The following is a 27,951-nucleotide window of genomic DNA, read 5'->3' on the forward strand; positions in this document are numbered from 1 at the left end:
CCATAACCTTGGAAAAGGTACGAGGCGCTGTCGCAAGACCAAACGGCAGAGCACAGAACTGAAAATGCTGTCCTAAGACCGCAAAACGAAGAAAACGCTGATGCGCTGCCCGGATGGGAATATGTAGATAGGCTTCTGTCAGATCCAACAAAGTGAGAAACTCCCCCAACTGAACTGCTACGATGACCGAACGCAAAGTCTCCATCCAGAACGAGGGAATCTTCAGCACCCCGTTGACCCTTTTCAGATCTAAAATAGGCTGGAAGGCACCCTCCTTCTTGGGAACCACGAAATAAAATCGAGTAACAACCTGCCCCCCTCTCTGAGGTGGATACGGGAACCACAGCCCCCAGATTGATCAACTGAAGGAGGGTTTGGCGAATTGCCCTGGCCTTGAGATGAGAGTGACACGGAGATCCCAGAAAAAAATCGCGAAGAGAGCCATCGAAGTCTAGGGCATACCCGTCGCACACCACTTCGAGCACCCACTGATCCGAAGTGATGTGGGTCCACCTCTGGTAAAACTGACGTACACGAGCACCCACGCGAACCAGAGGCTGGACCGGCACACCTTCATTGCGAGGCACGCACCGAGGCGGAACCCACTGAAGATGCATCCCGACCTCCCCGGCAGCCTCCACGAAAGAGCTGCTTACACTGAAAAAAATCGCCCTCTAGGCGCACCATTGGCCCTACCCGGCCTGTACCGCCAAGCATCTCGTAGACGACCATGGCCCGATACCGGAGGCGAAGAAAGAGACGGTTTCGGCTCCCCACAGAGCCTGCATTGTGCCCCCAGCGCGTCCACACCTCAGCGCACACAGAACCGGCAACGGGACGGTTTTCCCGCCGACATCCCTCAGGGAAGAAAGTAGGTAAGCAACCCAACAGGCAGCAGCGTCCAGGCTCATTCTCTCGCAAACGCACTGCAGCTCTCCCGGTCAGCCCCAAAACAAACAAGCAGAGCTTTTCTTTTCTTTTTTTCAACTGGCTTCTTACCTCCCAGCCCGGTTGCTAAAAGCTGACAAGAGCTGTGGCTCTCAAGGTTCCTACAATCACACAGGAGCCAAGGCACAGGGCTGACTGCTCAGGAGATCACAGCAGGGGGAGGGACCCGATCACCGGGTGTGACACCCCAGGGGAAAAACGGAGCCCCACTGGACCCACTTCCCCGAAGCACACAGATTCTAAGTACAGGGTGCTAACCAACAAAAGGCCTAAAACAAATCCCAGGCCTACCAGACCACACTGACTGCTCAAGCTGCACGTCTACCCTCTGCTGGAGACTGAGGTTTACTGGCTGCTTGGGGGTTGGCAGGTGGCTTATGCATTGTTACTGTTTTAGTGTTCTCAGTCTCCCTCTGCTGGTAGGAGTGCATAACCCAAGCGTCTTGACCGGTCTGGAGGGTCGCTGAGGAACAGCTATTTCAGAGCTAGCAATGGCAGAAAGCCTCTGGAGGAGATAGGGAGCCACACTCAGGACTGATGAGAGCTGCCATTGGCTCATGGGCCTTACACTGAACAGCACTGCTATCCTCACAATGGAAAACAACGTCCAAACCCCTTGTCCCAATGTTTTGCTTTGGTAACCAAGTGTCTTCTTCTATTCTCAGACAGATGCTATCTCAGACCAAGGCCTCCATTCCTCACTGAGTACAGGAATTACACCCCCTCCTAGAAGCCAGTGCAGCTCTGCAGTGTTTTACCATGGATTCCCTTTCTGCTACATGAAAGAAGAAACATAGCCTACTTCCCACGTACCTCACAGTGCTCTCGATACAGCACCTGAAACACCTTCACTTCCTCAGCACACAGTCCATCAGGCAAAGGTTTCCCCTGCAAGTCAATCTCCACAAATTCTGGCAGGCTCCGAGAGGCATCTGCAAGGAGCATAGTGACAAGACACAGAATCATCATGTAGGAACAGCCAAATCTAAAATCCTCAAAGCACTGTGCCATCCCCCTGATAACAAGCTGGGGGATCAAAACAGATCTTCGGATCACTGCATTGTTCTCCCTGTTAGGCAGGGACAGGAAGCACGCAGGTTGGTAAAGTACTGTCCTGTCCCCGATTCTAGGCTGCGATGTCAAAATTGAGATCCTCAGAGCAACACACTGAACAAGGGGACAGAAAGGAAGGCACGCAAACTGGTAAAGTACTGCACTGTCCCCTTGATGCCACACAGAAACAGACAACAGTCAATAAAGGCACTGCATTGTCCCTAATATCAAGCTCCATTCCCTTCTTTTTCAAAGTGGTTTGTGTTAATCAGCTGGCTATAACTTTGCTCGTTCTTCTACAGTGCACCTACTCTTAAGCACGCTGAGTGGAGGAATTTCAATGCATATGCTTAGGGAGGTGGAGGAACAGTATGTGTGCAGCTGTGTAGTGTGTAATATTAAACAAGCAGCAGTCAGTGGCTTTTTTTTTTCTATAAAAGAATATTCAGCATCGGGCCTTACCTGGATACCAGCACTGGGAATTAACTGCTGGAAGCCTATCAGGATATTGCTGAAATGTAGCACTTCTACCCGGGTACTAGTATATGGACAAGATAAGACAGCTGTTCATCTAACCTACAATAATTTGCTCAGATAATTGTCTGGGTGCCAGCACTAAGCATTTGTGATACCCAGATAACTTCTGGCTCTGCTCCTGCACCACCTTGGCTCTTTTCTGATACAATACTGAGCAGCATTATCTGGATAACGTCAATGAATATCACTTATCCGGACAGCAGGTGCTGCTACCCAGAAAACCCTGGAGTTTTCCAACAAATTCTACCCGCAGAAAGGGCCAATGCAAGGCAGCACACAACCTTTGTACCCATAACCATGCCCTTTAAAAGAGGTACGGCTAGAACCATCTGGGGCTTGGAAAAATGATCTATTTGAGTTGGGATATTCATGTGCTAAACAGGTAACTTATTTCTCCAAGTGGTGTCACAGAAAAGTGAAGTTACTCACCTGTAAGTATTCTCACAGCTGGGTGATGTTATCCAACTGAACTCGGTCTGGACACTGACTAGCGAGATTAATGTAGAATTTTCCAGCACATGCACTGGTGTCTTCCCGCCCAACGCGTAAGCATGGGTTCCCCAGTCATGTAAAACAGCTAAGGAATACAACTCCAAGGGGAGGTGGGAGGGTATGTCAGAATACTTGGCCTGCTGTCCTCGGAGAAAGCGAAGTTTCTTACCTGAAGCAGGTATTCTCCGAGGACAGCAGACTGGATATTCTCACGTGTGGGTGACATCACGTCGGCCCCCCGGAGGATTTTTAGCAAAAATCTCTAGAAGTCTCTTCTGGAGCGTTCCACCGCGTGTGGCAATCGCACTGCGCATGCGCGTGCGTAATTTCCCACCCGTTGCGCGGTCCCGCTCCTCAGTTAAATCCAATAGTAAAGAAGAAAAACAAAGGGGAGATGGGAGGGATTGTGTGAATATTCAGCCTGCTGTCCTCGGAGAATACCTGCTTCAGGTAAGAAACTTTGCTTTCTCCGAGGACAAGCAGGCTGATATTCTCACGTATGGGGTATCCCTAGCCCCCAGGCTCACTCAAAACAATAACCATTGGTCAATTGGGCCTCACAACGGCGAGGACATAACAAAGATTGACCTGAAACAAGAAACAGCTAACAGAGTGCAGCCTGGAACAGAATAAAATTGGGCCTAGGGGGGCTGGAGTTGGATTCTAAACCCCAAACAGATTCTGCAGCACCGACTGCCCAAACCGACTGTCGCGTCGACTGTCCTGCTGAAGGCAGTAGTGAGATGTGAATGTGTGGACTGATGACCACATCGCAGCCTTGCAGATCTCTTCAATAGTGGCTGATCTCAGATGAGCCACTGATGCAGCCATGGCTCTAACATTATGAGCCGTGACATGGCCCTCTAAAGTCAGCCTAGCTTGGGTATAAGTGAAGGAAATGCAATCTGCTAGCCAATTAGATATGGTGCGTTTCCCGACAGCAACTCCCCTCTTGTTGGGATTAAAAGAAATAAACAACTGGGTGGACTGTCTGTGGGGGCTTGTCCGCTCCACGTAAAAGGCCAATGCTCTTTTGCAGTCCAAAGTGTGCAGCTTGCTTTCGCCAGGATGGGTATGAGGACGGGGAAAGAATGTTGGCAAGACAATCGACTGGTTCAGATAGAACTCCGACACCACCTTCGGCAGGAACTTAGGGTGCGTATGGAGGACTATTCTGTTATGATGAAATTTAAGATAAGGTGCATGAACCACTAACGCCTGAAGCTCACTGACCCTACGAGCTGAAGTAACAGCCACCAAGAAAATGACCTTCCAGGTCAAGCACTTCAGATGGCAGGAATTCAGTGGCTCAAAAGGAGGTTTCATCAGCTGGGTGAGAACGACATTGAGATCCCATGACACTGGAGAAGGCTTGACAGAGGGCTTCGACAAAAGCAAACCTCTCATGAATCAAACAACTAAAGGCTGTCCAGAGATAGGCTTACCTTCTACACAATGATGATAAGCACTAATCGCACTAAGGTGAACCCTTACTGAGTTAGTCTTATGACCAGACTCTGACAGGTGTAGAAGATAGTCAAGCAACGTTCGTCTGTGTAGGACAAGAAAATGGATCTAGGGCCCTGCTGTCACACCAGACGGCAAACCTCTTCCATTTAAAAGAGTAACACCTTTTCATGGAGTCTTTTCTGGAAGCAAGCAAGACTCGGGAGACACCCTCAGAGAGACCCAAGGAGGCGAACTCTAAGCTCTCAACATCCAGGCTGTGAGAGCCAGGGACTGGAGGTTGGGATGCAGAAGTGCCCCCTGAGTAATGAGAGTTGGAAAACACTCCAATCTCCACGGTTCTTCGGAGGACAACTCCAGAAGAAGAGGGAACCAAATCTGACGCGGCCAGAAGGGAGCGATCAGAATCATGGTTCCGCGATCTTACTTGAGTTTCAGCAAAGTCTTCCCCACCAGAGGTATGGGAGGATATGCGTACAGAAGGCCTGTCCCCCAATGAAGGAGGAAGGCATCCGACGATAACCTGCCGTGGGCCTGTAGTCTGGAACAGAACTGAGAGACCTTGTGATTTCGTTGCGTGGCAAAAAGATCCACTGAGGGGGTGCCCCACTCTCTGAAGATCTTTCGGGCTACAGCCATGTTCAGCGACCACTCGTGAGGTTGCATTATCCTGCTCAACCTGTCGGCCAGACTGTTGTTTACGCTTGCTAGATAAATGGCTTGGAGAAACATGCCGTGCTGGCGTGCCCAAAGCCACATCTGAACAGCTTCCTGACACAGAGGGCGAGATCTGGCACCCCCTTGCTTGTTGAGGTAGTACATCACAACCTGATTGTCAGTTGGAATTAGAATGATTTGGTTGGATAGCCGATCTCTGAAAGCCTTTAGAGCGTTCCAGATCGCTCGTAACTCCAGGAGGTTGATCTGAAGTCGCTTTTCCTGAAGGGTCCAAGCTCATAAGTACATAAGCACTACCACGCTGGGAAAAGACCAAAGGTCCATCAAGCCCAGCACTCTGTCTCCGACAGCGGCCAATCCAGGCCCCAAGAACCTGGCAAAAACCCAAAATTTAATAACGATCAATGGACTTTTCCTTCAGGAATCTGTCCAGACCCCCTTTAACCTCAGCAAGGCCAGCTGCCGTCACTACCTTCTCCTTGAGTATGAAGCCCATCTACATGCGCTCCCCACCCTAGGAGGGATGCATCCGTCGTCAGCACTTTTTGTGGCTGAGGGATTTGGAATGGGTGCCCCAAAACCAGATTGGATCAAATTGTCCACCACTGAAGGGAAATCCGAAAGTCGGTGGACAGCTGGATGACATCCTCTAGATTCCCTGTAGCTTGATACCACTGGGAAGCTAGGGTCCACTGAGCTGATCTCATGTGTCCCGCCTTCTGACGTCAGAAGGCGGGACTAAGGGCACTAATGAACTCATCGAAGCAAACAGGGAAGGCTGGAGACAAGCAGCAGGGCTTTAAATAACGCGCGCTTCAACGGAGAGGTAATAAAAAAGATGGATGAGAGCGGGAGGAGACAGTGGGGGCGAAGGACAATCGCTGGACATGTTTGGGAGCAGGAGGGGAGGGCAGGGGAGGGAGGAGAATTGCTGGGCATGGATGGGTAGAGGGGGGCAGGGGAGAGAAGACAATTGCTGGGCAGGGATGGGTAGAGGGGGGCAGGGGAGAGAAGACAATTGCTGGGCATGTTGGGCAGGGAAGAGAAGACAGTTGCTGGGCATGAATGGATAGAGGGGGGCAGGGGACAGAAGAGAATTGCTGGGCATGGATGGGTAGGGGGGCAGGGGAGAGAAGACAATTGCTGGGTATGGATGGATAGAGGGGGGCAGGGAAGAGAGGAGAGTTTCAGGACATAGATGGAGGGGAGGGAAGGGAGAGAGAAGAAATGCTGGACATGGAGGGAAAATAGAGGAAAGAGATTAGATGAGGGAAAAGGAAGCGAGAAGAGAAGCTGCACATGGATGGAGAAAATAGGCAGAAGCTGGATCCACTGTACAGTCAAGTCTGCAGAGGACCAGAAATGAAGAAGAAAGGAGGAAAGAAAAGAAAAAAATGGAAAGGAAGCCCTGGAAACGGAGTCAAGGGAACAGATAGAGAGCAGCAGAATCAGATACTGGGCCAGCATGATCAGAGAAACAAAGTCACCAGACAACAAAGGTAGAAAAAAATAATTTTATTTTCATTATAGTGTTTGGAATATGTCCACTTTGAGAATCAGGTGCTGAACGTTAAAAGTTTATATTTATTTACTTATTTATGGCATTTTATCCCATATTAAACATGAATTAGATTGGAACCTGGGATCATTTAATTTTTTTTTCCTGGAGAGAGTAATGCATTGCCCCCCCGGCTATAACCAGCTCTGCAATTTGGGGGGAGCGCAGAGGTGGCCAGGGGGGAGGGGGGGGGGGAGGCGCAGAAGTGGACGGGGGGGTGCAGTGGTGGACCGGGGAGAGAGCCTGTTGTTAAAAATTTACCAGCACACCACTGGGCGTGACATGGGAGTTACATGAACTGTGGAAGCCATGTGCCCCAGAAGTCTCAACATCTGCTGAGGTGTGATCTGCTGAGATGCTTGAACCCTGGAGACCAGAGACAGAAGGTTGCCCGCTCTTGCCTCGGGAAGATAGGCACAAGCTGTCTGCGTGCACAACAGAGCCCCTATAAATTCCAATTTCTGAACTGGGATTAGATGGGACTTTGGGTAATTGATTACAAACCCTAGTAGCTCTAGCACCTGAATAGTCATCTGCATGGACTGCGAAGCTCCTGCCTGGGAGGTGCTCTTTACCAGCCAACCGTCTAGATGAGGGAACATATGCACTCCCAGTCTGCGTAGCGACGCTGCAACAACTGCCAGGCACTTGGTAAATACCCTGGGCGCAGACGCCAAGCCAAAAGGCAGCACACAGTACTGAAAATGCTGTGCTCCCAGCCGAAACCGCAGATACTTCCTGTGAGCTGGAAGTATCGAGATTTGAGTGTAAGCATCCTTTAAGTCCAGAGAGCATAGCCAATCGTTTTTCTGAATCATGGGAAGAAGGGTGCCTAGGGAAACCATCCTGAACTTTTCTTAGACCAGATATTTGTTCAGGCCCCTTAGATCTAGGATGGGACGCATCCCCCCTGTTTTCTTTTGCACAAGGAAGTACCTGGAATAGAATCCCAGCCCTTCCTGCCCTGGTGGAACGGGTTCAACTGCATTGGCGCTGAGAAGGGCGGAGAGTTCCTCTGCAAGTACTTGCCTGTGCTGAGAGCTGAAAGATTGAGCTCTCGGTGGGCAATTTGGAGGTTCGGATTCCAGATTGAGGGTGTATCCTAACCGGACTATCTGAAGAACCCACCGGTCGGAGGTTATGAGAGGCCACCTTTCGTGAAAAAATTTTTACCTCCCTCCCACTGGTAAGTCGTCCGGCACGGATACTGGTAGTGCGGCTATGCTCAACTGGAGCCAGTCAAAAACCCGTCCCTGGTTTTTGCTGGGGAGCTGCAGGGGCCTGCTTTGGCGCACGCTGTTGACGAGAACAAGCACGCTGGGGCGGAGCCTGAACCGGCTGCCGAGAAGTAGGAGTGTACCTACGGCCCCTAGAGGCATAGGGAGCACTTGCCTTCCCTAGAAAAAACTTCCTAGATGAGGAAGTAGATGCAGAAGGCGCCCAGCGGGAGAGAGAATCCATAGCGTATCACGCTGACTAACAGCTCTTCAACCTTCTCACCAAAAAGATGATCCCCCCCTCCCCCCGGCAAGGGATATCCGCAATCTTCTGCTGAGTTCGTTCCTCCAGGTTAGAGGCACGCAGCCATGAGAGTCTGCGCATCACTATACCCATAGCAGAGAATCTGGATGTCACATCGCACGTATCATAAATACCCCTGGACAGGAATTTGCGACACACCTTCTGCTGCATGACCACCTGGCGAAAAGGCTCAGCCTGCTCCGGCGGGAGCGCGTCAACCAAGCTCTCGAGCTGCCTCACTGAGTTCCACAAATGAATGCTCGTGTAGAGCTGGTATGATTGAATTTTGGACGCGAGCATGCCTGCCTGATACGCCTTCCTCCGAAAAGAGTCCAAAGTTCTGTGTTCCCGCCCCGGGGGCGCCGAGGCAAAGTTCCTAGAACTTTTGGCCCTTCTGATAGCGGAATCCACCACCGCAGAATCATGAGGCAACTGAGGCCGGACGAAACTGGGTTCCCCGTGGATCCGGTACTGGGACTCAGCCTTTTTCGGAACAGTTGGGCATGAAAGAGGCTTCCCCCAATTCCTCATCAGCACTTCCTTGAGTGTATCATGAAAAGGAACTATGGTGGAAGACTTAGGTGGAGATGGATAATCCAGGACCTCGAGCATCTTAGCCCTGGGCTCATCCACAGTCTCCACAGGGAAGGGAATGGTCTCAGACATTTCCCGCACAAAAGAGGAGAAAGACAAACTTTCCACAGGGGAGAGCTGCTTCTGAGGTGAGGGAGTTGAATCAGACGGAAGACCTAGAGAGTCCTCAGGCCTGTCATCATCATCAGATGAGCCATCATCGGATGGGGCCAAAAGCTCAGAAAGAGCAGCCCGTATCCGAGCCTGTCTCGACGTGGAGGTACGACGACCTCGATGACGGTGTTGAGAAGTCGACTCCCTTAGAGACTCCGGTGAAGCTTCCTCCACCGACGACAATGGAGAGACGACCCGGATGGCTGCCGACTCCGGTACCGCAAGCGATGCTGGAGAAGGAGACCTCACCACAGGCAAAAGGCTAGGTGCTGCAGGAGCCTCCGGCACCAACGGTACCGGTACCTCCGGTGCCGGGCTCAATTGGTGCAGCACTGCTTCCATAAAATGAGGAAACAGGAGAGGGATTTCCAAGATGGCGCTGTGAATAGACGCACCTGTGTTTGCTCCTGGAGGCTGCTGTGTTTGTGAGTTTCTCTCGGTGCCTCTGTAGCCTCGTTAACCATGGGGAAGCGGAGGGGGAAGGTAAAGGAATTTCCCTCGGTTCCTGTGACCTCCTCGACGATGAAACAAACAACCCTGCAATTCCCCAGGCAGCAACCGGGTCCTCAGGGAACTTCGACACCCACTGCAGCTCTCGGCCCTTCGGAGTCGATTGAGAGTGGAAACGGGGCTTCCTTGAGCCCTGTGGAGCGAATTGCACCTCCCCAGCCTGGAAGAGAGTTGCTGGCTGTTCCAACAGAGACAGACGCCGAAGTGGCTCAGCTGGTCCTGTCTGAGGGTGTGACTGCAGCAACGGAGATAGATTCTCAACTTCGGGAAACATTACTACAACAGGCTTCAAAGGTATTGCCTCAAGCTATTGTTTCCAAGTTAGCTCGGGCTGATAGTCTACCTCAATCTCCTCCTGTGGCTAGTGGAGTGATTAGACCAGCAATTGTGACGCTGGAGTCACTATGGGACAAGGTTTACAATATCCAAACCTCTATGCAAACTACTTTAAAGCAGAATTCTTCTGATATTGAAGTTCTTTCTGAGGCTGCCCTGCTTCAAGCACAAGTGACTGCACAGCAAACCCAGAAATTGGAACGTGTGGATATCAAAATTCAAGAAATGGGATCTATAGAAACAGCTTTGGTTAAAGACAATAATTTCCTACATAAACGACTTGAATACCTTGAAAATCAGACTAAAAGACTTAACCTTAGGTTTCTTAATTTTCCCAAATCGCCGTTAATTTCTCCTTTGGAGATGGTTAAAAAATATTTGGTGGACATCCTGGGAATGGACAAGGACTCACTCCCTCCCATTACACGGGCTTATTACATCGGGAGTACTGGAGTGGTGGTGGGAAACCCCCCGTAATAGGGGAGGGAATGAATCTTACCTCATTCCTAGAAAGCTCATTAGAAATAGTTACTCAGAGGTTAACTCTGCTTGCCACTTTCGCGTTGGAGCCTGATAGGAATGCCGTACTATGGCTTTTGTTGAGACACTTAGAAAATCTGTTTTTGGGCTCAAAGGTCCGTATCTTTCCAGATCTCTCACGGCCTACACAGATGAGACGAAGGGCCTTTTTGGAACTTCGCCCCAGGGTGGTGGCATTGGGAGCAAATTTTGTTTTGCGATTTCCTTGTTTTTGAAATGTGATGCTTGAGGGTAAACATTTTCAGTATGTAGATCCAAAACAGTTGAAAGAGTTTATTGATGCAAGAGTTGATGTGAATATAGTAAACCTTCCCTAATTTAGCAGGCTGGGGTCTGAACCAGAGGAAGCATCTATTGATTATTAATTTTTGTATTTTTTTTCTTTTTTAATTTCCTTAATCTTGGAATCAAATTTCTTTAACTTGTGGACAAATGGGCTGTAAAGATATATACGTATCATTTTTGTTTCCTAATGTTAAATAATGCCGATTGCATATTCACTTTATGTGGTGATATATTGGGAAATTTAGAAAATAAATAAATAAATAAATAAATAAATAAATAAAAAGATAAGGAAACAGAGCCTTGATGCACTCATCAAGAGAAGCTGTCGAGGAAGGCTGAGGTGCCGGTGTGGGCTTCGGAGGCAGAACCTGTAGGGGTTGGGGAGCCGGTACAGGACTGCCAGACGACCGTCGCGACGACACCTCCATCACAGAGGGAGAGCGATCCTCTCGGCGTCGACGCTTCTCGGGTGCCGAATGCTTCGACGACCCGGAGCTCGCGGTACCATGTCGAGAAGGAGAATGATGACGGTGCTTCTTGGCCGACGCCCGTCATCGAGGCTCCTCGGTACCGGTGAGGAGGACGTGGAATCCACAAGCCTCCTCGGGGCCGGGTCTGATACAGGTCGGTCCTGGGGGGGCCTGCAAAGCAGGAGGCGCCGAGGCAGGTGGAGACCCACTCGATGCATCACTGTTCCCAGCGTGCATCGGTCTTTTGGCAGCCTTTACCTGGTCTCCCGACGCCAATGCACCAGACCCAAAAAGCTTTTCTCTCTGAGCCTCCCTCGAGAGCTGAGTGCGTTGCTTCATCTGAAGACACAACTTACAGCTCTCCAGGCGATGGTCGGGCCCAAGGCACTGAAGGCAAAAGGAGTGCGGATCAGTGCTTGAGATGGTCCGGTTGCAGTGGGCGCATGGTTTGAAGCCGCTGGGCGTCTTCGATGACATGACGGGGAAAATAGCCTCCGCGAAATCAAAAGACGTAATTGTGTCAGGAAACTAGACACAAGAAAAAGGAAAACACCGACCGAGCGGCCTAAAAGTGGTCGCACGAAAAACTGAAAGAAACTTACCAAACGAAAATAAAGGAACTTTTCTTTTTTTTTTTATAGAACAACAAATATACTCGATCTTAGCCGAGAAAAAGAAGAAACTTCGTCTCCGGAAAGCAGAGGAAACACGAAGCAGAAAAAAACTCCGTGTCTCCTCAGACACGGAAAAGAAGAAACTGAGGAGCGGGACCACATGACGGGCGGGAAATTACGTACGCGCATGCGCACTGCGATTGCCACGCGCGGTGGAACGCTCCAAAAGTGACTTCTAGAGATTTTTGCTGAAAATCCTCCGGGGCCGACATGACGTCACCCACACGTGAGAATATCAGCCTGCTTGTCCTTGGAGAACACCTGCTACAGATAAGTAACTTCGCCTTCTCCAAGGACAAGCAGGCCAGTTGTATTCTCACAGCTGGGAATCCCTAGCCACCAGGCTCACCAAAAACAACAATGCTAAGATATTAGGGACTTGAAACGTAATCTAACTTGGTCTGACAAGACAGTTGGTGTCCATAAAGGATATAGAATTTGAAAATCACCCTTAGACTGTAACCTATATGTCAATAGATCGATCTCATGACCTTTTTCATGAGATGAACCTCCTTCCACCCTATAATACCCCAAATATTGCAGTGTATCTACTAGTGCCTTGGACTCTGAGTCATCTTGGTTATCTAAATGAACATTAATATCACCAAATAATAATTTTTTTGGCTATTAGAAATTGTGTGTTTGCCGATGGCCACCCCCATCAGGTTTGGATCAAAAGAAACAAAAAGTTAGGTGGACTGTCTATGGGCTTCAGTTCACTCCGGATAGAAGGCTAAGGCTCACTTCCAATCTAAGGTATGCAATACACTTTTTAGAAGCAGATCATGCATAAGAATATAAGAATAGCCATACTGGGTCATAAGAACATAATAGTAGCCATACTGGGTCAGGCCAATGGTCCATCCAGCCAGCACCCTGGTTCCAACAGTGGCCAAGCCAGGTAACAAGAACTGGCGGAAACCCAAATTGTGGCAACATGCCATGCTACAAATCCCAGGGCAAGCAGTTGCTTCCCCAAGTCTGTCTCAATAGCATACTGGAACAGACAGAAGGTCCATCAAGCCCAGCATCCTGTTTCCAACAGTGGTCAATCCAGATCACAAGTACCTTGCAAGATCCCCAAAAAAGTACAATACCTTTTATGCAGCTTATCCTAGAAATAAGCAGTGGATTTTCCCCAAGCCCATTTTAATAATGGTCTATGGACTTTTCCTTTAGAAAGCCATCCAAACCTTTTTTAAACCCCACTAAGCTAGAGAGGTCACGTGATGCTAGGCGACGGGGAGGACGCCGCTCGATAGAGCTCTGGGTCCCCTCGGGTAACAACTTCCCCTAGCATCGTCAAAATCGATACGAAATCTACAAAAAAGCAATAGCAGAAACCGGAACACTTACGCAATAAGCTGCAGTAAAGCCAAGCGGTAAGACGGTCGGAATGGCCGCGAAAACAACTCGGAAAGAGGGAGCCCGAAGCCGCGTGGGAGAAAACAAAATGGCGGAGGCCGGCGCGACTGGCGAGTCCGTGAGCTCAGCCTGGGCGGCAGAGATAGCAGCTGAGGTTTCGGCATTGCTGGAGGTATCGGTAGACAGAAAGCTGCAGAAAATATCAGATCAGATTGGGCAGATGGACGACAAACTGGAAAGTCTGCGAACCGATTTGACGGGATTCCAACAGAGGGTGTCAGATGTAGAGGATCAGTGTCAGCAAAACGAAAATCAGCAAAAAGAACTGAAAGATAGGTTGGACAAGTTGGAAGCAAAAGTTGAGGATCTGGAAAACAGATCGCGGCGAAATAACCTTAGGCTGATCGGATTACCAGAGTCGATACGAGAGGTGGAGTTGGCGGGATTTCTGGAATCATGGCTGCCTAAAGTGCTAAATAAGCCGCAACTGGAGAAGGCGCTGAAAATAGAGAGAGCACACAGGCTGGGGAGAGCTGGACAGAACGCGGAGAGACCGAGAGTGGTAATCTGTAAGATACTTAACTATGCTCATAAACAAGAAGTATTGAGGGAATGGAGATTAAAAGGAAAAATTCTATATGAAAACAACAGCGTGCTCTGTTTTCAGGATTTTTCAACCGCAGTTACAGCCCAGCGTCGACAATTTACTGAAGTATGCAAACGCCTCTATGAAAAAAAAGCTAGATTTGCGCTGATGTTTCCAGCAAAATTGAGAATACAGCAAGAGGGCAGATGGCATGTTTTCAGCTCACACGTGGAAGCTTCACAGTTTGTCAATCAAATGTTGGAAAGCGGGGGAGCAGAGAGTGAGCAGACACAAGAGGTCAGAGGAGTCCATGAAGAGAACAGTTCGCCAAGACAGGCTAAAACAACAGAAGAAGAAGACAGTGAGAGACACAGTGGAATACCCAAAGCCGCAGGGAATTTGGACTCACATCAAAGATAGATGATAAAAACTATGAGCCAAGCAGGGACATTAGAGAATAATATGCTGAGTACTCAGGATCATAAGCTGGGTAAAGTATAAAAAGAAGTTAAAAGTTTGAAGTTGTTTATCAGGTTGATTATATCGGTTATAAGTAACTGAGGGTTATATCTGTTACAAGTCCATGAAGAGAACAGTCTGGCCAAGAAAGGCTAAAATAATAGAAGAAGAAGGCAGTGGGAGACACAGTGGAATACCCAGAGTCAAAGGAAACTTGGACTTACATCAAGATAGATGATAAGAACTCTGAGCCAAGCAGGGACATTAGAGAATAATATGATGAGTGCTCAGGGTTATAAGCTGGGTAAAGTATAAAGAGGAGTTAAAAGTCTGAAGCCGGGTTCCAAGATGATTATATCTGTTATAAGTAAATGTTGGTTATATCTGTTACAAGTAAATGAGATATAAAATATAGCAGTTATGGGGAACAGCAGCACAACACGGAAGACGGTGATGGGGGGATGAGAGGGGACAGGGGCGTGACCTGTTCTCTTGCGAGAACGGCAGTCTGGTCCTTCGGGAGCAGCATGAAGGAAAGGGGACAGGGAAGGGAGGGAGGGGGGAGGGGGGCAGCAAGGGGTTTATATTCTTTGGTTATAAAATTTCCTTTTGTTTTAACCTTTTTTACAACACAGGTAACATCGAGAGGGCGGAGGCAGGAAGTGGGTGGATGTGGTGAAGGGGGAGACACCCAAGGGCTGGGGGGTGTATCCTCACCTATAAGAGATATGGAACGGAGAAATGTCGTAAGAATGCGGTATGGGAACGATTAAATTAATTTCTTGGAATGTGGGGGGGATTTCATCACCCATTAAACGAACCAAAGTCCTGCAGGCAATGCAACGGCATAAGGCGGATGTGGTCTTTCTCCAAGAAACACACTTAACAGCAGTGGAACATAGTAAATTTCAGAAAGGTTGGGTGGGGGAGGTGGTGGGGTCCCCGGCGAAGGGGAAAAAAGGGGGAGTGTTAATGCTGTTTAGAAAAGGGTTGCAGATACAAATAAAGTCGGTCAAAAGAAGTGAGGAGGGTAGATATGTGCTGGCGGAAGTGGAATGCGGAAGTAACAGGTACACTTTTTGTAATGTATACGCACCAAATATCTTTGATTACAAATTTTATAAAACACTAATAGAACAGCTGAGCCCCTTCCAGGAGAGCAATATTATACTTGGAGGAGATTTTAATCTGGTATATAACACCCAGATGGACAGGTGTAGTTCTGTGACTACTCCATCAAGCAACAGTGGCAGAGGCCTGCCCTTTCTGTGCTCGACTTTGGATTTAATTGATATATGGAGGGTACTCCACCCGACACACAGGGATTATACGCATGTATCCAGGGCGCACTTGACACAATCTCGTATTGATTACTTCCTGATTTCTAGGGGTCTATTTGCACAAACACCAGCAGCAGAAATAGGACCATGCGAAATATCAGACCACTCACTTATATATATACAGCTGCAGGTGTCTAGAAATTGGGGAGGAGGGAGTAATTGGAGGTTCCCCTTTGAATTATACCGGGATCCGCAGTTTAAGGAATATATAAGGGGAAAGTGGAAGGAGTTTGAGGAGCATAATAGGAGCCACCAACAGCAAACAAGTTTATATTGGGAAACAGCAAAAGCAGTAATGCGAGGGGAGATAATAGCATATAGGGCCCGAGCTAAGAAAATGAGGGACAAAGAAATCCTCCGCCTGGAAAAAGAGATTAGAACTAGGAGGCAGCGATTCGGTGAGACTATAAAGGAAGAACAGAAAAGAGCACTATTAGCATCTCAAAGGGAGCTAAACGAATTACTACACCAGAGGGCTAGGAAATCACAAATGTACTATCAGCACCAGCTCTTCCAGTATGGGAATAAGGCGGGAACATTATTGAGTAGGTTAGTAAAAGGGCAGAAGGGGCCTACTAGGATCCTACAAATTAAAGATGGAAGAGGGCAGACAATCCGGGAGACGGAAGGGATCATCAGTAGATTTCGGGACTATTATAAGGCACTGTATGAAAATCCGTCAGACATAGTCCCGGATAGCGAGGTTTACTTGGCTAACCAAGAGCTACCAAGGGTTTCAGAGACGCAATTGGAAACACTGAATAACCCCATAGTGGAGGGGGAGTTGATGTTGGCATTGCAGCAAAGTAAAATACATAAAGCGCCGGGACCAGATGGGTTTAGTATGGCCTTTTATAAACTAGTACAGGAACAAGTGACAAACCCATTAATTAACCTCTTTAACGAAATGATAACATCAGGAACCTTGTCAGATAGGTTAAATGAGGCGAAAGTAATAGTATTATTAAAACCCGGAAGGGACGAGAAGGAGATGGGGTCATACAGGCCAATATCTTTGTTGAACTGTGATATAAAAATCTATGCGAAGATATTGGCTAATAGGTTAGCTAAGGTGCTTCCAGACTTGGTAGCCTCCCCTCAGGTAGGTTTTGTAACAGGCAGGTCAGTGGCAAGCAATATAAGGGCACTACTAGCTTCCCTGGAGACAGTGGAGACGCAGAAAAGGCCTTCTGTGCTGGTTAGTTTTGACGCAGAGAAGGCCTTTGACCGAGTGGTATGGAACTTTATGTTTGAGGTCTTGAAGAAAATGGGGATAGAGGGGGCATTTAGGAAAGCAGTGGGGGCACTGTACTCCAACCCACAGGCCTACATGTGGATAAATGGGGAGAGGTCGGACTTGTTCCCAATTAGGAGAGGTACCAGACAGGGATGTCCTCTGTCGCCTCTGCTCTTTGTTTTGGTTCTAGATCCTTTGATCAGAGAAATTAGAGACCATCCAGAGGTGACGGGGGTAAGGTGGGGTCCGCAAGAGTTTAAAGTCTCTGCCTTCGCAGATGATATCTTAGTGCACCTTACCCAGCCCAAGCGTTCTTTAGAGGCTTTGTTAGAGCTCTTCCAGGAGTATGGAGATTTTTCAGGATTTAAGATCAATTATTCGAAATCTTTGGCGTTGGCGACTAATGAAAGTGTGAGAGGGATATGGAGAGGCACATTTCCTTTGAAATGGGCAGTGGAGTCACTTCGATACCTAGGAGTGCGGATTACCATGCACACTACAGCCTTATATCAGACCAACATAACCAGGTTAGTAGAAGCTATGAAGGAGCAACTAGGGAGGTGGAAAGCTTTACCAATTACTTTACATGGAAGGATACACCTGTTTAGAATGGTTGAGTTCCCAAGGTGGCTCTATACTTTACAGGTGTTACCTTTGAAGTTAAAGAATAAGGACTTGAATCGGATCTATAAGTACGTAAGGAAATTCGTATGGAGGGATTCCAAACCTAAGCTTCCCTTGAAAACATTAATGGGCTCGTGGAGGGAAGGGGGGTTGGGTCTTCCGGACCTCCGGCGCTATAACCAAGCTTGTTTGTTGAGACACTTGGGAGACTGGTTGTTAGACAGGCAGGATTTTACGCCTAGGAGACTGGAACAGGAATACTTTAAGCCATATCATCTATATTATTTGCTGCAATGCCCAGGGACTGCCATACCTAGTCAGGTGGGCAATAGCGTGTTGCTAAGACCCATTAGAGAGATTTGGAAGGATTTAAATAAGAGCTGGGGGTTAGGGGCAGAGACGTCAGATCTTTTACCATTACAGGGTAATCCCCAATTTAAACCGGGGTCAGAAAATAAAGTGTTTCTTAGATGGGCAGAATTAGGTATTACAAGGTTAGAGCATGTCCTTGATTTTCGGGGACATTTACTGGGTTTGGGAGCCTTGGGAGTAGGTATAGATTACAGCCACACATTTGCATAGGGTCAGCTAGCTCACTATGTTCGCTCCTTGGACTCAGCACAGCTGGGAGGAAGACATGGACGTAGAGTTAGAGAATTCTATGGTTCCGTACCTGGGGAGAGGTTATCGGTTTCAGGGCTGCAGAAAGCTTTGTGGGAGCTGGGAGGAGGTAAGAATATGGGCAAAATACAGCAGAAGTGGGCGCGAGATTTGAAACAGCCTAATCTGCAAATTAACTTCCGGAAGCTGGTATCACGAATACCCTCTATGTCAGGAAATGCAAATTTGAGAGAATGTCAATATAGAATTTTACACAGAGCATACATGGCCAAATCTCAAGTGTTCCATATGGGAGGGATCCCGGATCCATTGTGCTCCAAGTGTAGGCAGGGAGAGGGCACGCTGTTTCATTGTCTATGGGATTGTTACAAAATACAAAATTTTTGGAGGCAAATAGCTCAATACTTGGAAAAGGTGTTGCAGCATAAAATTCAGTTTTCCCCCTTGGGGGTCTTGCTGGATCAATATGAAATATTAGCAGTTCCGCAAAAAGGGGCTCGGCAGTTCATCCGCAAAGCTAGCATACTGGGAAAGAAGCTTATTCTGAATGGTTGGATGACAGAGGAACCGCCAGATTATTGGCATTGGAGGAACCGACTATATGACCTGCTTTTGCAGGAAAGAAGGGAGGTGGGATCATCCCCAAAGAGAAGAAAGGTGTTCTTGGGAATCTGGGAAATGTACATACAATCATTATCCTCTAGAGCCCGCAGTTTCCTGCTGAATAGACTGTAAGAAGGAAAAGAAGTACGGGGAAAATATATATATATTTTTTTTATGTTCCTTTTGGGATCATTAGATAATGGAATGTGAATGCTATTGGAAGATGTTAAATATGTAATGGGAAATGTTGTATAAATGGAGTATAATGTATGGTTACCAAATAAATGTTGAACTATAAAGTAGAAGGATTAGGGAGGGGGAAGGGGGGTTTGGGGATAAAAAAGGAAAAACTTCATTGATTGGAATGCTAGATGACTTACTAGTACTTGTACAATGTTCATGTTGAGGTTCTATTGGTTTGCATTGATCTTTCAGTCAATAAAAAAGATTTAACCTAAACCCCACTAAGCTAACTGCTTTTACTACATTCTCTGGCAACGAATTCCAGAGTTTAATTACATGTTGAGTGAAGAAATATGTTCTACGATTTGTTTTAAATTTATTACTTTGTAGTTTCATTATGTGCCCCTAGTCCTAGTATTTTTGGAAACAGTAAACAAGTGATTCGCGTCTACATTCTATTTGCTTTCTTAGCCGCTGCCACACACTGAGCAGAGGGTTTCAACGTATGATCATTGACGCCTAGATCCCTTTCTTGGTCGGTGACGCCTAACGTGGAACCTTGCATTACATAGCTATAATTTAGGTTCCTCTTGTTTTTAAAGTATTGCCATGTAACTTCCTTGAGTGTCCCCTAGTCTTTGTACTTTTGGAACAAGTAAAAAAGGAGAAATTAATTCTTACCAGCTAATTTGCTTTCCTTTAGTCCCTCCGGTCCAGCCCAGCCTGTGACTCATGGGTTGTGCATGCCTTCCTGCAGGTGGAGACTGAGATAGTCTGACTCTAGAGAGAGTCAATAAAAGCCCTGGCTAGCTAGAGAAAGATCCAGTATGAGGGTACCAAAGCAGGAGAAAGGAGAGAAGGAAACCACTTCTGTGCACCCAGGCAACTGGAGCAGCCACCAGGACACCCAAGAAACTGACCTGCCCACCAACTGTGGGCTTATCTTGCATTTATTAATGAATTTTTTTTTTTTTTGTAGAAAGTAAACTGCCAACGTACACAACAGCTCTGTAAGTGTAATCCGTTGGGTTGGTCGTGAGCCCTTGGGCCCTGGCCGAGGCCAGCAGGGCGCCGACCCAGGCCAAGGGGAGACCGACCCACCACCGCACACCCCAGCTACACAATACCCCCTAAGCTACCCCTCCCCCCAGTCCCTCAGGAAGAAGGGAAATAGGCATACAGGCGGGCCTCGCGGCCGAACCGGAACCCACGCAGACAGAGCCACTCGTGCGAGCCTCACGGCTGAACTGGAACCCAATCACACACAGGGAGGGGTGAAAGAACCCAGAGGGCCCCAAGATGCCAGACACGCACTGAACACCAGCAATAGGGCAGAGGGGGAAACAAAGGACCAGAGCGGGCCACGCCCACGCAGGGGACTAGCGCAGGACAGGGGAACTAACACAGCAACCCCCTCCCCACCAGGGTAGGAGCCCCAGGCAGAAGCCAGAGGAACCAAACACAAAGGAAGGCAGAAAGCCTTTGCCTCAAACCCACTGTAGACAGAGGCACACAGAACATAAAGGGTTAAGCTTGTAGAGCCAGCAGAGAGAGAGTGCCATAAATCAACAAACAATCAGAGAGAATGCTTCCCCTCCCGAGAGGGAGTGGGGCCCATCCAAACAAACACACTGGCAGAGGCAGGAATACAATACACACAGTACACAAAGGGTTAAACTCACTGAGCCAGCAGGCCAGGACACTGGGAAGAGAAATCCTTAAACAAACAAACAAAGGAGAACGCTCTCACTCAGCCCAGAGCCCCGGAGGCTGAGCAATGCCCAGCCCCCACTAAACAAACGAGCAGCTGACCCTGATTACAGAGCTACGCACACACACACACACACACACACACACACAGCAGCAGCTAACCCAGAGGGAAGGAAAAGAATACTCTAAATCAACACAGATCCCTGTCAGAACCTAGAGCACGTTCTGAGAGAAACCTATCAGGCTTTCCTGTTACCACCAGATAAGTAACGCAAAAGCAGAGAAACTCTTCAGCTGCAGGCTAAAGTACTATCCCCTGACGTCAGCACAACCCCTGGCAGCCAATCAGAAGAGACGTCCCCCCTCCCCCTCAGCCAAACCGGCAGAATCATAACAGTAAGAACCGGAACTCATTGAACTAAGCCATAACAAACAGCAGAAAGGGTGGGATCTGAGCTGGTCCGGAGGAACTAAAGGAAAGCAAATTAGCAGGTAAGAACTAATTTCTCCACCTTAGAGTCCCTCCGGACCGGCCCATATTGTGACTAATGGGAAGTAAAAAGCAGTATATTAATGGGCGGGCCCCCAGCAAGCCTGCTTGTAAGTAAGTACCTTTGCTCCAAATGTCACCTCCTGGTGACACTGAACATCCAATTTGTAATGCTTTACAAATGAACATAAGGAGGACCAAGTCTGCTTTACAAATTTCTACAGGGGGTACCAGACAGTGTTCTGCCCATGGCACCGCTTGCCCTCTGGTAGAATAAGCTTTCACCCCTGAAAGAATAGCCTTCCCTGCCAGAAGGTACACAGACTCAATCATCTCCTTACGCCACCAAGAAATTGTCACATTGGACGCTGCTAGGCCCTTACGGGAACCTTTAATCAATAGAAAGAGACGGTCTGTTCGCCTGAATTCTTCCGTCTTTGGCAAATAGTGCTTCAAAACCCGTCTGACACCTAAACACCTGAGGCTTTTCTGATCCTCCAACCCAGAAAGGGACCCTAGCACAGGCAACACCACCGATTGAGACAAATGAAACTTCGACATGACCTTAGGGAGAAAAGATGGAACAGGACATAAAACCACACGCTCCTTAGAAAATTACAAAAAGGAAGCTCTGCAAGAAAGCGAATGATGGGTGACATCCACGGCAGCCCCTCCAATCGGAACAATTTACTAGCAAAGGCCTTTGCTAGTCCTCGCGCACCGATGCGCACCGCGCATGCGCAGCCGTCTTCCCACCCGAACCGGCTCATGTTCGTCAGTCCCATATGTAGCAAGACAAAACAAAGGAAGACACAACTCCAAAGGGGAGGCGGGCGGGTTTGTGAGAACAATCAGCCTGCTGTCCTCGGAGAATACCTTCTACAGGTATGTAGCATTCGCTTTCTCCGAGGACAAGCAGGCTGCTTGTTCTCACTGATGGGGTATCCCTAGCCCCCAGGCTCACTCAAAACAACAAACATGGTCAATTGGGCCTCGCAACGGCGAGGACATAACTGAGATTGACCTAACAATTTTTCCAACTAACTGAGAGTGTAGCCTGGAACAGAATAAACATAGGCCTAGAGGGGTGGAGTTGGATTCTAAACCCCAAACAGATTCTGAAGCACTGACTGCCCGAACCGACTGTCGCGTCGGGTATCCTGCTGCAGGCAGTAATGAGATATGAATGTGTGGACAGATGACCACGTCGCAGCTTTGCAGATCTCTTCAATAGTGGCTGACTTCAAGTGGGCCACTGACGCAGCCATGGCTCTAACATTATGAGCCGTGACATGACCCTCAAGAGCCAGCCCAGCCTGGGCGTAAGTGAAGGAAATGCAATCTGTTAGCCAATTGGATATGGTGCGTTTCCCCACAGCCACTCCCCTCCTGTTGGGATCAAAAGAAACAAACAATTGGGTGGACTGTCTGTTGGGCTGTGTCCGCTCCAGATAGAAGGCCAATGCTCTCTTGCAGTCCAATGTGTGCAGCTGACATTCAGCAGGGCAGGAATGAGGACGGGGAAAGAATGTTGGCAAGACAATTGACTGGTTCAGATGGAACTCCGACACAACCTTTGGCAAGAACTTAGGGTGAGTGCGGAGGACTACTCTGTTATGATGAAATTTGGTGTAAGGGGCCTGGGCTACCAGGACCTGAAGCTCACTGACTCTACGAGCTGAAGTAACTGCCACCAAGAAAATGACCTTCCAGGTCAAGTACTTCAGATGGCAGGAGTTCAGTGGCTCAAAAGGAGGTTTCATCAGCTGGGTGAGAACGACATTGAGATCCCATGACACTGTAGGAGGTTTGACGGGGGGCTTTGACAAAAGCAAACCTCTCATGAAGCGAACAACTAAAGGCTGTCCTGAGATCGGCTTACCTTCCACACGGTAATGGTATGCACTAATTGCGCTAAGGTGAACCCTTACAGAGTTGGTCTTGAGACCAGACTCAGGCAAGTGCAGAAGGTATTCAAGCAGGGTCTGTGTAGGACAAGAGCGAGGATCTAGGGCCTTGCTGTCACACCAGACGGCAAACCTCCTCCATAGAAAGAAGTAAATCCTCTTAGTGGAATCTTTCCTGGAAGCAAGCAAGATGCGGGAGACACCCTCTGACAGACCCAAAGAGGCAAAGTCTACGCTCTCAACATCCAGGCCGTGAGAGCCAGAGACTGGAGGTTGGGATGCAGAAGCGCCCCTTCGTCCTGTGTGATGAGGGTCGGAAAACACTCCAATCTCCACGGTTCTTCGGAGGACAACTCCAGAAGAAGAGGGAACCAGATCTGACGCGGCCAAAACGGAGCAATCAGAATCGTGGTGCCTCGGTCTTGCTTGAGTTTCAACAAAGTCTTCCCCACCAGAGGTATGGGAGGATAAACATACAGCAGACCTTCCCCCCAGTCCAGGAGGAAGGCATCCGATGCCAGTCTGCCGTTGGACTGAAGCCTGGAACAGAACTGAGGGACCTTGTGGTTGGCTCGAGATGCAAAGAGATCTACCAAGGGGGTGCCCCACACCTGGAAGATCTGTCGCACTACTCGGGAGTTTAGCGACCACTCGTGAGGTTGCATAATCCTGCTTAGTCTGTCAGCTAGACTGTTGTTTACGCCTGCCAGGTATGTGGCTTGGAGCACCATGCCGTGACGGCGAGCCCAGAGCCACTTGCTGACGGCTTCCTGACACAGGGGGCGAGATCCGGTGCCCCCCTGCTTGTTGATGTAATACATGGCAACCTGGTTGTCTGTCTGAATTTGGATAATTTGGTGGGACAACCGATCTCTGAAAGCCTTCAGAGCGTTCCAGACCGCTCGTAACTCCAGGAGATTGATCTGCAGATCGCGTTCCTGGAGGGACCAGCTTCCCTGGGTGTGAAGCCCATCGACATGAGCTCCCCACCCCAGGAGAGACGCATCCGTAGTCAGCACTTTTTGTGGCTGAGGAATTTGGAAAGGGCGTCCCAGAGTCAAATTGGACCAAATCGTCCACCAATACAGGGATTTGAGAAAACTCGTGGACAGGTGGATCACGTCTTCTAGGTCCCCAGCAGCCTGAAACCACTGGGAAGCTAGGGTCCATTGTGCAGATCGCATGTGAAGGCGGGCCATGGGAGTCACATGAACTGTGGAGGCCATGTGGCCCAGCAATCTCAACATCTGCTGAGCTGTGATCTGCTGGGACGCTCGCACCCGCGAGATGGGGGACAACAAGTTGTTGGCTCTCGTCTCTGGGAGATAGGCACGAGCCGTCCGAGAATCCAGCAGAGCTCCTATGAATTCGAGTCTCTGTACTGGGAGAAGATGGGACTTTGGATAATTAATCACAAACCCCAGTAGCTCCAGGAGTCGAATAGTCATCTGCATGGACTGTAGAGCTCCTGCCTCGGATGTGTTCTTCACCAGCCAATCGTCGAGATAGGGGAACACATGCACTCCCAGCCTGCGAAGCGCCGCTGCTACTACAGCCAAGCACTTCGTGAACACTCTGGGCGCAGAGGCGAGCCCAAAGGGTAGCACACAGTACTGGAAGTGACGTGTGCCCAGCTGAAATCGCAGATACTGTCTGTGAGCTGGCAGTATCGGGATGTGCGTGTAGGCGTCCTTCAAGTCCAGAGAGCATAGCCAGTCGTTATCCTGAATCATGGGAAGAAGGGTGCCCAGGGAAAGCATCCTGAACTTTTCCTTGACCAGATATTTGTTCAGGGCCCTTAGGTCTAGGATGGGACGCATCCCCCCTGTTTTCTTTTCCACAAGGAAGTACCTGGAATAGAATCCCAGCCCTTCTTGCCCGGATGGCACGGGCTCGACCGCACTGGCGCTGAGAAGGGTGGAGAGTTCCTCTGCAAGTACCTGTGCTGGAAGCTGTAAGACTGAGTTCCCGGTGGGCAATTTGGAGGTTTGGAGGCCAAATTGAGGGTGTATCCTTGCCGGACTAATTGAAGAACCCAACGGTCGGAGGTTATCATAGGCCACCTTCGGTGAAAAACTTTCAACCTCCCCCCGACTGGCAGGTCGCCCGGCACTGATACGTTGATGTCGGCTATGCTCTGCTGGAGCTAGTCAAAAGCTCGCCCCCTGCTTTAACTGGGGAGCCGTGGGGCCTTGCTGAGGCACACGCTGCTGATGAGAGCGAGCGCGCTGGGGCTTAGCCTGGGGCGCAGGCTGTCGAGAAGGAGGATTGTACCTACGCTTACCAGAAGAGTAGGGAACAGTCTTCCTTCCCCCATAAAAACATCTACCTGTGGAGGTAGAAGCTGAAGGCTGCCGGCGGGAGAACTTGTCGAAAGCGGTATCCCGCTGGTGGAGCTGCTCTACCACCTGTTCGACCTTCTCTCCAAAAATATTGTCCGCTCGGCAAGGTGAGTCCGCAATCCGCTGCTGGATCCTATTCTCCAGGTCGGAGGCACGCAGCCATGAGAGTCTGCGCATCACCACACCTTGAGCAGCGGCCCTGGATGCAACATCAAAGGTATCATATACCCCTCTGGCCAGGAATTTTCTGCACGCCTTCAGCTGCCTGACCACCTCCTGAAATGGCTTGGCTAGATCAGGAAGGAGCTTGTCCGCCAAGCCCGCCAACTGCCGCACATTGTTCCGCATGTGTATGCTCGTGTAGAGCTGGTAAGACTGGATTTTGGCCACGAGCATAGAAGAACGGTAGGCCTTCCTCCCAAAGGAGTCTAAGGTTCTAGAGTCCTTACCCGGGGGCGCCGAAGCATGCTGTCACATCCGTCGCTCCCTCCGGCTGCTCCTCCACGGGAAGCAGGAGCCGGCGTCCTCCACGACGAACGCTGGCCTTCTTGAGGCCACGGAGGGGAGACGGGGCTCGCCGGGATGATGGCCGCCCAGTCCGAGGCCGAGGCTGGAGGCCGGCGATCGCGGCTGCCGGACTATCGATCGCCGGCTACGGGGGCTGTGTTTGCACCAGTAAGGGAAATGGCGCCGAGGCGCGATGGCCGGCGTTCCCTTCATTCTTGGGCGCGGGACCCCAAGCTCCGCCTCAGAGGAGTTAGACTGGAAGGCCAGCACGACAGACCCGCCCGGGAGGTCGGTCAGAGCCAATCAGAAGAGTTCCGTCGATAACCAAGTTCTGATTGGCCGGCTATGTCTACAGGGGCTGGGCGGCTGACTGCCGAACAGTATTTAAGGAATGAGTCTGAGGTAGGAGGTTGCTTCAGGTTCTGTTACCCGAGGCCAGTCTCCGTGGTTCCTGTGTTTCGTTGATTTCCTGGTGTTGCTGATTTTGGACTGTTTCCTGGTTTTCTCTGCTAGCTGCCTGCCTTGACCTCTTGCCTGACTCTGACTACGTTGTTAGCTGCCTGCCTTGACCTCTTGCCCGACTCTGACCACGTTGTTAGCTGCCTGCCCAGATCTGCTGCCTGTTTGTGGACTCTCTATTCCATCTGCCCGCTTCTATCCTGGTTCCAGTCCAGGTCAGTCCGTCAACCCCGCGGCTCCTGAAGTCCCGTTGACCGCCTGCAGCTGGGGGCTGAACCCTTGGTGAACGGCGGTCGCCGCGGGTGAAGACTTGGGGTTGCACGGCTGTCCTTTGAGGTCCTTCGGGGCCTTACGGGACCTAAGGGCTCACCTTCCTTGCGGACAAGACACATGCTCCCTAGAACTCTTAGCCTTCTTTAGGGCCAGATCCACAACACCAGAGTCGTGAGGCAACTGAGTGCGCATCAGCACTGGGTCCCCATGGATCCGGTACTGGGACTCGATCTTTTTGGGAATGTGGGGATTACTTAGAGGCTTGGTCCAGTTCGCCAGCAATGTCTTTTTTAGGACATGATGCATGGGTACTGTGGACGCTTCCTTAGGTGGAGAAGGATAGTCCAGGAGCTCAAACATTTCAGCCCTGGGCTCGTCCTCCACAACCACCGGGAAGGGGATGGCCGTAGACATCTCCCGGACAAAGGCCGCAAAAGACAGACTCTTGGGAGGAGAAAGCTGCCTTTCAGGGGAGGGAGTGGGATCAGAAGGAAGGCCATCAGACTCCTCGTCAGAGAAATATCTGATGTCCTCCTCCTCCTCCCACGAGGCCTCACCATCGGTATCAGACACAAGTTCATGAACCTGTGTCTGAAGCCGTGCCCGGCTCGACTCCGTGGAAACACGGCCACAGTGTAAGCGTCGAGAGGTAGACTCCCTCGCCAGCACCGGCGAAGCTCCCTCCGCCGACGTCGTCGGGGAGCCTTCCTGGCAGGCGGCCGCAGTCGTGATGTCGGAGACCTCACCCCGGGCAAGGGGCCAGCCGGCGCCTCACTCGACGGTACCAGTGGCGCAAGCACTCCCGGTACCAGAGGGGAAGGGCGCAACAGCTCTCCCAGGATCTCTGGAAGAACGGCCCGGAGACTCTCGTGCAGGGCGGCTGTGGAGAAAGACATAGAAGCCGATGCAGGCGTCGAGATCAGAGTCTGTTCCGGGCGTGGAGGCTGTTCCGGGCTGTCCAAGGCGGAGCGCATCGACACCTCCTGAACAGAGGGTGAGCGGTCCTCTCGGTGCCGATGCCTAGTGGGTGCTGACTCCCTCGGCGACCCAGAGCTCTCGGTACCGATGCGGGAAGGAGACCGGTGTCGATGCTTCTTTGACTTTTTCAAACGAAGCATGTCACCGGAGCTTCCCGGTACCGACGAGGAGGACGTAGAATCCAACCGTCGCTTCCTCGGGGCCGAGGCCGAAGAAGGTCGGTCTCGGCGGGGCTGTACCGCAGGAGCCCTCAGGGTAGGGGGAGACCCACCCGAAGGCTCACCGCCAGCAGCAGGGGAATGGACAGCCCTCACCTGCACTCCGGTCGAAGCACCACCGTCCGACGACATCAGCACTAGTGGAGGTCCCGGTACCACCGACGCCGACGCAGCCTTCCGATGTCTCGGTACCGACGATGCAGAGGGTCGATGCCTCGATGCAGTCGATGCCG

General features: G+C 50.0%; 1 protein-coding gene across 5 annotated transcripts in view; it reads right to left on the reverse strand.

The window, feature by feature from the left end:
* RFX1 (regulatory factor X1) overlaps window positions 1-27,951 on the reverse strand; it is a 312,572-nt gene that overhangs the window by 71,090 nt on the left and 213,531 nt on the right. For all 5 annotated transcript variants that reach the window (XM_030196902.1, XM_030196905.1, XM_030196904.1 and 2 more), the window contains one exon: window positions 1,762-1,880. In XM_030196902.1, coding sequence (XP_030052762.1) covers window positions 1,762-1,880 — 119 coding nt within the window. The remainder of the gene's footprint in view (window positions 1-1,761; window positions 1,881-27,951) is intronic.

This window comes from Microcaecilia unicolor, chromosome 3 (assembly GCF_901765095.1).
Source record: "Microcaecilia unicolor chromosome 3, aMicUni1.1, whole genome shotgun sequence".
Lineage (NCBI taxonomy): Eukaryota > Metazoa > Chordata > Amphibia > Gymnophiona > Siphonopidae > Microcaecilia > Microcaecilia unicolor.